This window comes from Galeopterus variegatus, unplaced genomic scaffold, assembly GCF_000696425.1.
Source record: "Galeopterus variegatus unplaced genomic scaffold, G_variegatus-3.0.2 Scaffold964, whole genome shotgun sequence".
NCBI lineage: Eukaryota > Metazoa > Chordata > Mammalia > Dermoptera > Cynocephalidae > Galeopterus > Galeopterus variegatus.
Genome location: NW_007727075.1, coordinates 259,475 through 273,075, shown reverse-complemented (window position 1 = coordinate 273,075; position 13,601 = coordinate 259,475). Strand labels below are relative to the sequence as shown.

The window sequence follows — 13,601 nt, the reverse complement described above, 5'->3', positions numbered from 1 at the left end:
TTTTCTTTCCTGTTTCTTTCCTCGGTGGACAAAAAAAAAAAAAAGAGAAGGGTTCCAAGCCTCCACATGTGCCTTAGGATAGGGAAGCCAGTTCCCTACCAAATATGTGGTCTGCCCTTTCGTGTCCAGGACTCAGCTCAGCCTACAGGGCGTTTTGGAAGCCAAACCTCAGCAGGACGGAGTAAGCCCAAGGAGCTCACATGTTCATTAAATAAAGCAAAGTGCTGGCTTCTCTCCTAGAAAAGTAGATTTCTTGGCTTGATAGAGTGCAGCTTGCTTTGATTTTGATGGAAGGGATGGACCTAAGACAAGAGTTTTAATGGCCAAACAAGACAATCATGAGGGATGGATGGATGGATGGATTGATTGTGTGTAAATGGGAAAGAAAACCAAAGCTGATTGGGGACAACCCCTGTCGTCTACTTTGGGCAGCTTTGAGAAGCGGTACAGGCACTGTGTGCCCGTGTGTCCAACCCCAGAGCCAGCGAGTGCGTTTCTTTTAAGCTTCTAGAAGCTACTCCGTGGCTCAGCAGTGTGTGACCCCTCAGATAAGTCCACGTTTGTCTCTGCTGTTCCTTCTCTCTCCATACCCAGTGGGCTGCAGCGATCCTGCCTTTTGTCCCTTTCTCTTCCCACGTATATTCATGAGCTTTAATTTCACTTTCCGACCACGGTACGTCCATAAAGACAGTATTACACTTAAATGAAGTATTCTTTTTTGTAATCTTTTTTTAGAAGGTAAATGAATTTAATAAAGCTACCGATAGTGCCGACGTCTCTGTCTTTTCTTTAAGCTCAAGCTCCTCGTTAAGCTTTAGAGCTACGTCTCAGCCGGCCTGTTAGCTCGGCCATTCAGAGCGCGGTGTTATAACACCAAGATCAAGGGTTCGGATCCCCATACCGGCCAGCTGCCAAAAAAATATAGATCTCTCTTTCAAAATGGACTTATTTTGAAAAATGTTCAAAGCTACAGAAAAGTTTTAAGAATATTACAATAAACCTTATGCTCTATCCTAGATCAGCACTGTTCGATACTATAGCCACATGGCTAGTGGCTACTGTTTGAGGCTGTGAAGTCACAAAACATTGCTACTGTCCCAGAAGGTTCTATTGGACACTCCCTGTGAACACCTCAGAAAAAAATAGATTTTGCTGGCTGGTTGGTTCAGTTGGTTAGAGTACCATGTTTTAACACTAACGTCAAAGGGTTCGTATCCCCATACCAGCCAGCCTCCAAAACAAAGAAAAGAAAAAAATAGATTTTTAGTGATTTTTTTTCTCATGAAAAAATAATATATACCGGTTGTCAAAACTCAAAATTCAAAAGTGGCATAAGCTGCACTTGGTAGAAATGCCATTGTTGATTGATGGCTTGGAGTGGGTCCTGCCAAATCCTTTTCTAATATGTTCGATTTTAATTTTTTTATTGTTTTATTTTTTTATCAAGGTATACAATGCATATGATACGTGCACAAATTGTTCAAAAGTATACAGCCCCATGGCTTTTGCAAACTGAGCGTCCTGGAGTCACCAGCACCAGGACAGGAAGCGGAGCATTCTTGGTCCCAGCAGGCCCCCCGCAGCCCCTGGCCTGTCCCCTCACTCCCCCAAGGTAGTTGATCACTCTCCTGACTTCCTCTTTTTTCCTCCACTGGGCTGTTCAGCCAGGAGATGATGGGTGGGATGTTTTTTTGGAAGTCCCAGAAATTTTACCCAAAGGAGTATATTTCTAAGTGGAATTTCCTTTCCTTGCTCTTGTCTGTTTCCCAGAAGAGTCTGTAAGCCAAGAAGGGGCCTTTAGGAAATAAAAAATTGTTTCTCCCAGAGCAATTGCCAGGACCATTTTGTCACTTTCTTTGTTATCTCATGTAAGACCCCCATCCCCACCACCACCACCATTTTCTTGCCTTTTTTAAAGTATATTTCAATATTTAATTGTAGTAAACTATACATTACATAAAATTTGCACCTTTTTCTTATTTTGACAACCAGCTGTATGGGGATCTGAACCCTTGACCTTGGTGTTACAAGCTGGTGCTCTAACCAACTGAGCTAACCGGCCAGCCCTAAAATCTGCATCTTCACCATTTTTAAGCGCACAGTTCAGCAGCGTTAAGCACATTCACAGTGCTGTGCAGCCATCACCACCATCCATTTGCAGAACTTTTTCATCTTCCCAAACTGACACTCTGTCCCCATTAAGCACTAATTCCCTATCCCCATCCCCAGCTTCTGGCACCCACCGTTCTATTTCTGTCTCTATAAATTTGACGACTCTACGGACCTCCTGTAAGTGGATCACACAGTATCTGTCCTATCGTGTCTGGCTTATTTCACTGAGCATAATGTCCTCCAGGTTCCTCGATGTCGTAGCATGTGTCAGAATTTCCTTCTTTTTCAGGGCTGAATCGTATTCTATTGTATGAACAGACCACACTGTGTTGATCCATTCATCTCTCAATGGATACTTGGGTTGTTTCTATCTTTTGGCTGCCTTGAATCGTGCTGCTCGGCTCATGGGTGTAGAAACATCTGTTTGAGTCCCTGCTTTCAATTCTTTTGGGTCTACACCCAGAAGTGGAACTGCTGAAATGGTAATTCTATTTTTAATATTTTGGGGAACTGCCATAGTGTTTTACATAGCAGTGGTACGTTGTACGTTTCCACCCACAGTTCTTGTCATTTTCTGGTGTTTTTGGTTTGCCTGTTTATTTTGTATATTAGCCACCTCAATGGCAGAGAGGTGGGTCTCACTTTACTTTTTGGAAGGAAGGTGAGTGACCTATTGTGAAAGGAACCTTTGTACCTGTCAGGTTCGGGTTGCACAATCTGGAATGCCTTATCTCTTGGACATCTGGCCCCAGCTGACAAGAGAGGGCTATCTTTAGCTGCTGTGGCTTAGAAATGGTAAGCACCTGCCAAGGTCACAGGTAAACTACAGAGTCAGAAACTGAACCCAAGTTATCTCCTCTTCATTGCACTCTGCATTATTATGTAATTCACTGCATTTAGGCAAAGAAAAGGTGACTTCCCTGTAGAAGGCCACACAGCTGATTCCAGAAGCCATGTTCTCAGCCATCGAAGGGTGACAGATCAATCTCAGCACTGAACGCTCAGCACTGACTCTGAGGAGTTGGTTCCATGCTCATATTTCTGCAGAAATCATCTAAGGAGGCATCATTCCTGTATGTGCTACCTGCCCCGTGAGACCATGCTGTTCTAAGACTGGGCTGATTCTTAGCCTGAAAATCTGGGGAGGGCCTTCTGGGGTGTAGGACCTCCCAAAAGCTGCACAAAATCCAAAAAGAAGAGCCTGTCATTGCTTTCCTAGCATTTCAAAAGGATCCATGACACAGGAAAGGCTAAATACATTAGTTGTAAGGCTGTCTCCATCTACATGATCATTTTTAAAATATAAAAACGTGAGCCTCCCCTGGGGTCTTGGCAACTCCTGTCTTGTTACAGGGCACACTTAGCTCCTGGCTAAGGCTCCCCCAAACTGATACCAAACTCACAGGCCCAGCTGCCCGCCCCCAGACAAAAGCACACCAACCAAAACACAAATGTCAGTAAAAGTGGAACTGGGCTTTTATTCAGGAACACTGGTGACCCGAGGAGACGTGTTAGGCTAACTCACCTCTCCGGTAAACCTGAAAGAGAGTGGCCAGACTAAACCTATCTCAAAGATTCAGGTTTACTGAGGGGGCTTTAAAGAGGAGGATGAGGGAATGGAAGGTGGGAAATGAAAAGCAGGAGGGAGGGGATGTGACCTGCGAGGGCTTCCTGCAAGGTCTCAGGTGCAAAGTCTCGCCAAGACTCTGTCTGGATTCTGCTCCCATCGTTGCTGTTATCTCAGGGTCTGGGTAGTACGTGCAAGTCTGCAGCTTCAGACTGGCTGGAAAACAACTTTACATTCATGTAAATAACGTCATCTTGCCCCATAACCAAGGTTCAAATTATCAGATACCCATGGGAAAAGGGGGAACTCAGAGAAATGCATGCCAAGAAAAAAGCCATGTTCTTTTAAAATCTTTTAGAGCCGATGTGGTTTTAGGTCCCAACATGGCTTCAGTCCTGCTCACTCCAACAGTCTCACAATATAAGCTCTAAGGGGGGGAAGGTGGCCAGAAGTCATTCAGAATCCTGATGGTCAATGATGGTCTCATTTCTGTTGGCTCCATTGTGGCTTTTTCCTCCCTCCCTAGCTGAGCCTTCTCTGTTTTGTGGCTTTCTCTTTTCTACAACTGATGGATCTTGGACGTGACCAGCGCCATTTTACACACACTGAGCACAAAATAGCTGCCAGCCTTTCCCTTAGGAGAAACCTCGTGGTTTCTGAGAAATAGGAATTCCTCCACACCAGCACCAAACCCCTCCCTGATTAGTCAGCCTTCCCTACAGCCTATATAAGCTCTCCCACCCCGACGCCTGGTGCTGCTCTCCACTGTGAGGGCAGCCCTGGCTGCTGCCCTCCACTTTGAGTACAGCCTGGCAGATTCTTTTCCTTTTATAAAGTTTGATCAGTACCTGGTGTTTCAGCTCACTTTCTTTCAACAACTTCTGTAGTTGGAGGGTTTCAAAACTTGGTCCTTGGAGTTCCACCTCTCCATAATCCCCCCAGGGTGGAGGCATCAGGTTTCAGCTGTACCCTGATGACTCTGGGATTTTTATCCCCCATCCAAATGTCTCAGCAGACTCATACAACCAAGTCACTACCTTCTTGATAGCTCCACGTGGCCGGCCCCCAGGCATTGGGACTTCCCAATGCAGTCCCTCATCTCCAAGCCTGGTCCTGTCCTGGTCCTTCCCGACCCAGCCACTACAGCCATGACACAGCCACTACAGCCATTACCCATCCAGGTATTTGGGCCTAACACTCGGGAGGTATCCTACAAGCCCCTTCTCTTCCTCATTCTGCACATCCAGTCCATCCGGAAGTTCTCTTGACTTGGGAAGATCTGGAGCCAGTCCACACCATAGTTCTCCCCTACTCAACGTTCCCAATGCTTCCTGTTAAACCAGAATAAAGTCCCTACCTCTCTGGCAACTGCCTCACTCAGTCCTGTCCAGCCAGCTGGCCTCCTTGCTATTCCTCAAACAAATTAAACTTTTTCCCACCTCAGGACCTTTGCACTTGCTCTTTCCTCTGCCTGGCACTTTGTTTCCCAACATATTTCCATCACTCATGTGTCCTCTGCTCAGGAGGCTGTCTCTGATCATCTAACCTAAAATCACTTTAACTCCCCCCCAACTCCAGTGACTCTATCCTATGACCCTGTATTATTGCCTGTTAGCAGGTGTTCTTGTCTAAAACGATCTTGTTCATTTGTTTCTCTGCTTATTGTGAAGTCTCACCACTACAGCAGTGACCTTCAGTGATTTTTATGTAACTAATGTGCAGTCAGATACAAATTTCGTATGTGACCCAGTGATACAGATGTTATAGCTGTGTAACCTATTACCCCCAAATTTACTGGCTTTAGACAACAGCATGTATGTTGCTCACAAATCTGCAGTTTGAGCAGGGCTTGGTGGGGACAGCTCATCTCTGCTCCTATGGGATGACTTGATGGCTGAGTTCTGGAATCATCTGAGGGCTCACTCCTTCTCACCTTGTGGTTGCCTCTGGGCTTTGGCTAGGAACTTATCTGGGAGACTCTTTACCTGGCCCAGGCTTCCTCACAACATGGTAGCTGGACTCCAAGGGAGGGTATCCCAAAGAGAGACAGAGAGAGAGATGCAAAAGATGTATCCTTAAAAGTCACACAGTGCCCTTTCTGTCACATCATATTCATTGCACAAAGTCCTGCTCAGGCTTAAGAGGAGGGGAATCAGAGTTTGCCTCTTCATGGGGAATGGCAAGGTTGGAACTATTTCATTGGAACTATTTCAGTAGCCATTATTCAAAAATACCATCTGCCACATCCAGTATGAAGAGTTCAGAGTCTCCCAGAACAATACTTAACTTTACGTACACATGCACTGATTTTTTTCTATTCTATTTTGTAGAAAATGGTGATCATGACCCGCCAAACTGACACCTTCCCATGCCGTTTGAGGAACGTGTCACCAAAGTGTGCAGTTTGTCTTTCCTCTGCCGTAACCCCTCACATAGTGTGGCCTCTGGCACCTTCTGCAGCTCACCTGCTAGCATACTATGTATGTTTCACTATAAACTTATATGGCGCTTACTGAATACAAGGCACCAACCCCATTTAATCCTCACACCAACCCTGAAGTAAGCACTATTACGACCCTCATTTTACTGAGGAGGAAAGTGAGACACAGAGAGGTGGAGTAACTTGCCCAAGGTAACATAGCTAGTAAGTGGCAAAGCTGAGATTCGAACCAAATAAATGTGGCCGCAGATTCCAGTTTGCTATGCGGTCTCTTACAGAATTTATTTGTTGCGTCTGTTGCGTGCATCCCACGCACACACTGTAGAATGTCAGCTCCACGAGAAGCCGTTCACTGCTTCGCCCCCAGAACCGCGCCCTGCACGCAGCAGGAGCTCAAACTATGGAGGAACAAACACCTTCACACTCGCGTAGTCGCTTACCAGCCTGCGCAGGCGCATCAGGCCTCACGGAGACGCCCCCTCCCTGCGGCGATTGGTCATGGCTGATGACTGACGGAGGATCCGGCCCAGACGCACCAGTCCAATCGCGAGGCGCTCCCCCCCGTCGATTCTCTCCAAAGCCTATTGGCCATTGCTAATAACTGACGGAGGAGCAAGCCAATAGAAATGGGTCTCTCCGGGAAGTGGGAGGGCCCCCCGGCCAGTCAAATTTGCGCGGGTTTGGCCCTGGCGTAGTCATGGCGGCCTTCCGTGACTTGGAGGAGTTGAGCCGGGGGCTGCTGAGCCTGCTGGGGGCCAACCGCGCCGAGGGGCAGCGGCGGCGGCTGCTGGGGCGCCACGAGCAGGTGGTGGAGCGGCTGCTGGAGACGCAGGATGAGGCCGGGCAGAGGCTGCAAGGTGAGGGCCGGAGCGAGGGCGCGGCCGGGCCGGCCTGGGAACCCCCTCCCTGCGGGGCTGCCCTGTCCCTTGCCCTGTCCCCCCGTGGGACCGCCAGGTGGGCGCTGTCCCCTCTGGGCCTCAGTCTCCCCACCCGTGAAATGGGCTTCATGACATGGTTTAGCGGTAAGTATAGGAGCCCGCAGGGCCTGGCCCCTTCTGAGCGCTCCGTGAGCAGGAGCTGGGGGACTCAGGGTTTGAATTGGGGCTCAGGAGTCAAAGCGCCACGTTCGAATCCCAGCACTTCCCAGCTGTGAGATTTGGGGTGAGTTTCTTAACCTCTTTGGGCCTCAGTTTCCTTCGCTGTCACATGGTTGTAACAACAGTCCATCTCTTCCTCTTGAGGTCGATCAGATTTTATGGAGCACCTGCTGCGTGCCAGGCCCTGGGTGGCCGCAGGGACAAAAACCCTGCCTTTGGGAGGCTGACATATTACTGGGGAGGAGGGGACAGAACACACAAGAAAATATGGCAGGAGGTGATGGGCGAAGGAGAACAACTGCACTGTATAAGGAGGAGAGTTGAAGCTTTGGGGGCGAGTCAGAGGAGGGAGGGCGTGGTGAAGATTAAGTAAACTGATGTGGTAAGTACCTCGCACATCACACAGAGAACACTGGACAAATTGTACGATTGTCATTGGACCCAAGATGCCATCGAAGGTCAGGCTTACCTAAAGGTAAAGGGGGGGAAAGCTCTGCTAATAAATATGAAGGTACTTCAAAAACATCGTGGTAAAATAGAATTGAAAGATGATATGTACTTTCCATGAACTTTCTGAAGGACCTTCATATCTTAACCTAGACAGAGGGTATAGATCCAGCCTCTCTGCAGGTGAGAAGAACCCACCAGAGCCTCCAACCTGGATTTTAGCTGTTAATTCATGAGCCCTGTGGTCCCAGTCCAGTGGCTTCCCTCACCGAGCCTTAGTTTCCTCATCTGTGAAATGGAGCTGCTCACAGCACTCCTTTTTTTAAAAAGAAAAAAGATGACGTAAGGGGATCCTAACCCCTGACTTGGTGTTGTCAGCACCACGCTCTCCCAAGTGAGCCACCGGCCATCCCTATATGGGATCTGAACCCATGGCCATGGTGAAGTGAGCCACGGGCCGGCCCTGCTCACAGTACTCCTTGCTGGATTGATGTGAGATTCATGGAGATGATGCTCTCACAGCTTGGTGCCATCATAGCCACTGTTCTCTGTGCCAGGATTTGTTTGATTGTTTTTTTTTTTTTTTCCTTTTTGTCTTTTTTCGTGACCGGCAACGGATTGCAACCCTCAGTGTTGCGCCCGTACCGGGCCGGAACCGGCCACGGGATCGCAACCCTCGGTGTTGCTCCCGCACCTCGCTCAGCCAGTGAGCGGCCGGTCTGTATGTGGGATCCCAACCCTCGCCGGGAGCGCAGCCGTGCTCCCAAGTGGCGCACTGTAGCAGTGCGCCACCGGGCCGGCCCCAGGATTTGTTTGATTGTTTATTTTAAGGCTACTAAATTATCTTTTTATTGTGGCAAAATAGACATGAGACTGACTATTGCAACGATTTTTAGGTACACAGTTCAGTGGTATGAAGTATATTCATGTTGTTGTGCAGCTGTCACCACCATCCATCTCCAGAACTTTCTCTGCTTCCCAAACTGAAACTGTCCCCATTAAACACTCACTCCCCAGTCCCTGGCACCCCCGATTCTACTTTCTGTCTCTGTGGATCTGACGACTGTAGGGGCCTCCTGTAAATGGAATCACACAGTATTTCTCCTTTTGAGTCTAGCATATTTCACTGAGGGCAATGTCCTCAAGACTCATCTATGTTGTAGCACGTGTCAGAATTTTCCTCCTTTTTAAAGCTGAATCATTCCATTGTATGGAGGGGACCACAATGTCCATTCGTCTGTCGATGGACACTTGGGCTGCCTCCATTTTTTGGCTATTGTGAATCATGCTGCTGTGAACATGGATGTACTCATATCTCTTTAAGACCCTATTTTCAATTCTCTTTTGTATATATCCAAAAATGGAATTGTGGTTCCAGTGGTAATTCAACGTTTAATTTTTTGAGGAACTACCAGACAGTTTTCCACAGCAGCTTCAGTGCCAAGTGTCTTTAATGCCTTTCTACATTTTATGTGGGAGTGCCGTTAGAGTTGAGGCTTTTTTTTTTTTTTTTGGCTGTACAGGGATCCAAACCCTTGACCTTGGTATTACAGCACCACGCAGTAATCATCTGAGCTAACCGGCCAGCCCTGAGTTGAGACTGGAAGGGCCTATGGAGCTAGCGACAGGATGGCTCAGGGGACACCTTCCTGGCAGGGCGGACTACAAGTGCAGAGGCTGGGAGGTGAGAATGAACTTGGAGAACCAGGAGGAAGTAGTAGAAGACAGGTCAGCAGCGGCCTGGTGAGCTCCCAGGAGGAGTTTGGACATTATTCAAACGTGATGTCCCAGGAGGGTCTCCCTGTCCTCTCCCCTCCTCCCTCCCCATAACTCCCCTCCATTGATGGTTTGGGGAGAAAAATAGCATGACCCAGCCTTGTCTGGGTTTTAGCAGAATGGATCGATTTGGGGCCTAGGAGACTGAGAGTCAGTGTTCTAGGGAGCCGGGCTTTGAGGCAAACAGATCCGGCTCACATCCCAGCCTCGGATCCATGTGCCTCTTTGGGCCTCTTCTTCTTCTCTCCAATGGGGAAGGGGCTAAACCACCCCCCAGAGGGTTGTGGTGGGAATGCCCGAGCAGGAGCTCTTAGATCATCCCATGGCACGTAGCACACAGAACCCTACGATGGACGTCCAGAGGAAGAGATCATTCCCTGGGGAAGAATCCAAGAAGACTCGGTTGTCCTTCGAGAGGGTGGGCGGAGGAGGAGTGGGAAGGCTGTGTGAGACGGCCAGACCCTCGGCTGTCCCAGCAGGAAATCAGCGGGCACCGTCGAAAACAGACGGATGAAGAAACAGCAGCATAAGCAAATTATTTAGAAATGTGGAGGTCAGTGCCAGAGAAAACAGCTAGAAGTTGAAAGTGGCTGCTTCACAGGGGTAGGGAGCCAGGAGAGGGGGTGTGTGCATGGTTATGTTTTCACAACCATATACATGTAATACTTTGATTAAAAATTAACTTACTGTAAGTTTTTAAAAACTTAAATGTGGGCCCTTTGGGAAGTGTTTTGATCTGTGCCTTCTCTAAGTTGGCAGATTTCTCTGACTCTCTGGGAAAAAGCACAGTAGCCTTCTTAAGATGTTTTTGATCATTCTGAGTGTTTTTTTTTTTTTTTTAATTTTTTAATTTTTTTCTTTTATTCTGTTTCTGGGTGTTTTGTTCAACGTGTGTTTATCCTGGGTAGGTGCTGGAGATGTATGGTGAATATAACATTCAGGCTTGGATTCAAAGAAGAAAGACGAGCAATAAATAATCAATGTGATAGGTCTGTCTTGGAAGCACAGCTGTGCCCTGGAAGCAGGAGAGTGCCCAGCCGCCTGAGGCCTTGCAGGCTGTCTATGGACATGCTCCGGGGACAGGAGCGCAGGGCAGGAAGTTGGGGCCCAGGAAAACTGGGGCATGTTTGAAGAATGATGAGAGAGAAAAAAGCACATGGTGGGGTAGAAAGCTGGGGAGAAAGACTGGTAAAGATTCCAGGGGAGATCTGGACTTTATCCTGGAGACACTGGGGAGCCATGGTAGGTCTTTGAGCAGAGGAGCAACTTTGCATCTGGCCTCTAACGCAGCCACTCTGGAGGCAGAGAGCAGAACAGATGGGTGGATTGGCTTAGGGAGAGACCAAAGCTGGGGGGGAGGGAGAGGAGCTGGTTGGTTACAGCGCAGCCTTGTAACACCAAGATCAAGGGTTCGAATCCCCATACCCGCCAGCTGCCCTCCAAAAACAAAGCAAAGCTGGGGGGCTGTTAGGGTGATTGGGGTGGGGAGGACGAGGATTAGAACTAGATGGAGGAAGGGGGAGCTGCGAGGCTTGGATGTCTAACTGGATCAAGTAAGTGGAAAGTAAGTCTTAGGCTTCTTGCTGTAAGATATTCCTGTTATAAACCGACATTAGAGGGCCGGCCCGTGGCTCACTTGGAGAGTGTGGTGCTGACAACACCAAGTCAAGGTTTAAGATCCCCTTACTGGTCATCTTTAAAAAAAAAAAAATTAAGATTAGATGTACAAAGATGGACCAATTTTATTATTTCTGGTGCATTTAAGTGTGCTTTGGTAAAATAGAAATACTTGTGTGAGCTCCGGGTAGAACTCTGGTAGGTGGTTGGAAACAGGGCTGCAGGTGGGAAGTGGGAATATTCATTGTGGATGCAGTGGTGGGACCACCCTCTTCTCTGCTGTCCTGGGGGAAGGACAGACCCTAGGGAGCCTCCTTCTCTCCCGCCATACAGAGATCCTGGACATGGAGAAAGAAGTGGCCCAAAGCCTTCTGGACAACAACAAGCAGGCACACCAGGGGGGTACCGAGCTGCAGCAGCTGGAAGCCGAGCTGCAGAAGGCCAGCGAGGAGGACGCCCGGGTCAAGGCCAAACTCCTATATCCTTTCCCGCCAACGGGTCAGGCTCCGCTACAAAGCGAGCCCAGAGCCGGGGGCCCTGGGCCTGTCACAGCTGGTATTAGCACGTGGGTGGCCCTCTCTCCAAAGCCAGGGGTCCTTAACTATCTGCCCAACTCAGCTCACCAGGGAGCTGGAGGAGCTCAAGGAGATTGAGGCTGATCTCGAGAGACAGGAGAGGGAAGTTGACGAAGATACGACAGTCAAAATCCCTTCAGCTGTGTACGTTGCACGAGCATGTGCGTGTGTGCGTGCGCGTGCTGAGTGTGTGCCTGTGCCTCTGGATTCAGTCATGCAGCTCCTGATAAGTCAATGCTGGGCTAACTTTCTTTTCTCTCTGTCTCCTTGTATAGGTATGTGGCTCAACTTTATCGCCAAATTAGTAAAATTGAGTGGGATTACGAGTGTGAGCCAGGCGTGATCAAAGGCAGTATCCTTTTGGGGACAACTTGGAACCCGCGCACGCCACTGGTGGGAAGGTAAGACAGTGCTGCTGCTGTGGGAGACAGGATGGTGGGCCTCAAAAATTAGAAACAGCATTACCATGGGGTCCAGCAGTTCCCCTCCTAGGTGGCACACAAAGGAAACAAAGGCAGGGACACACACAGATACTCATGTCCCACGTGCCCAGCAGCGTGATTCACAATAGCGAGAGGTGGGAGCCGTCCAAGTGCCCACCGGCAGATGGATGGATCGACACAGTGTGGTCCATCCATACGGTAGAACATGACTGAGCCATGAAAAGGAAGGAGAATCTGAACCTCGAGGGCATTATGCTCAGTGAAATAAGCCAGTCACAAAGGGCAAATACTGTGTGATCCACTTATGTGAGTTACCTAGAGCTGTCAAATCCACAGAGAGTGAGATGCTTCATGCCAAGGGGTAGGGGAGAGAGGCGATGGGGAGTTAGTGTTTAATCAGGACAGAGCTTCATTTTGGGAAGATGAGAAAGTTCTGGAGGTGATGTTGGTGATGGCTGCACAGCACTGTGAGTACACTGAACTGCACACTCAAAAATGGTTAAAATGGTAAATTTTATGTTGTAGGTATTTTACTACAATTTTTAAAAGACAGTGCATTATCACAATTTAACTTCTTGTTCACAAAAATTTGTCTCTAAATGTGTTAATAAAAGTTGTATTTAATTAGGCAGTAGCCTGGGCCGGCCCATGGCTCACTTGGGTGAGCGTGGTGCTGACAACACCAAGTCAAGGGTTAAGATCCCCTTACTGGTCTCTTTATATACATATATTAGGCCATAGCCTTTCCCGTGGGGTGGTGGGCAGGGCTGTGTGTGCGAGCTTTTCCTTATAGCTGTGCCTCAGTCCATCACGGCCCCAGTATCGCCCAGCCCATCCACCTGGACAGCACCCAGCTCTCCAGGAAATTCATCAGCGACCATCTCTGGAGCCTGGTGGACACAGCGTGGTACCCGGGAGCCTCGCAGACCGTGTCTCGCACATAGTGGAATCTGTCATGGTGGGATCAGTTTAAAATAAGATGTCTATTTTAAAAAAAAAAGGTGCGGGGGGGGTGGTGGCCAGTTAATTCAGTTGGTTGGAGCGCAGTGGTATAACACTAAGTCAAGGGTTCGGATCCCTGTACTGGCCAACTGCCAAAAAATAAAATTGTTTATATATAAATGGGTTTTTTACTGGATTTCTCTTTCCCCCGATTTCAGCCTCAGGTCCTGGACTGGCCTCTGCTAGGTAACCCATAAGGAACTGACTTAACCAGGCCAGGCCCAGGATTTCACCTCTGTGACATCTTACAAATGATACCATAGTACATATTCAATGACAGATTTCAGTAATTTATCATTTTTGATTCAAGTCGAGCCCTTTTTCTTCATTAAGGGAGTATATTTGAGTGCCATGGCATACCCATAACTGCTAGGTACCAGGGACACAAGATACTAATGACAAAGATCCCATGACTGACCGTGGAATGTGTCCATAAGCAGACGCCACCCTCGAGCTAGAGAGAGGCCCAGATTGCTGCAGGACCCCTCCCGAGAGAGCACAGCCTTCACTGAGGACAGGAGCAGC

General features: G+C 48.5%; 1 protein-coding gene across 1 annotated transcript; it reads left to right on the top strand.

The window, feature by feature from the left end:
• The first annotated feature begins 6,790 nt into the window (after positions 1 to 6,790).
• SPC24 (SPC24, NDC80 kinetochore complex component) lies at positions 6,791 to 13,128 on the top strand. The gene is made up of 5 exons (XM_008573788.1): positions 6,791 to 6,976; positions 11,390 to 11,534; positions 11,671 to 11,775; positions 11,907 to 11,983; positions 12,879 to 13,128. The coding sequence occupies exons 1-5, from the start codon at positions 6,817 to 6,819 to the stop codon at positions 13,016 to 13,018; spliced, it is 627 nt and encodes a 208-aa protein (XP_008572010.1). The 5' UTR covers positions 6,791 to 6,816; the 3' UTR covers positions 13,019 to 13,128.
• Positions 13,129 to 13,601: the final 473 nt, after the last annotated feature.

Bases quoted from the DNA above. Each gene is read 5' to 3' on its own strand.
- SPC24 (XM_008573788.1), top strand. From the start codon at position 6,817: ATGGCGGCCTTCCGTGACTTGGAGGAGTTGAGCCGGGGGCTGCTGAGC. The intron at 11,535-11,670 runs ATATCCTTTCCC...TATCTGCCCAAC, and splicing joins CGGGTCAAGGCCAAACTCCT to TCAGCTCACCAGGGAGCTGG. The intron at 11,776-11,906 runs GTACGTTGCACG...CTCCTTGTATAG, and splicing joins GTCAAAATCCCTTCAGCTGT to GTATGTGGCTCAACTTTATC.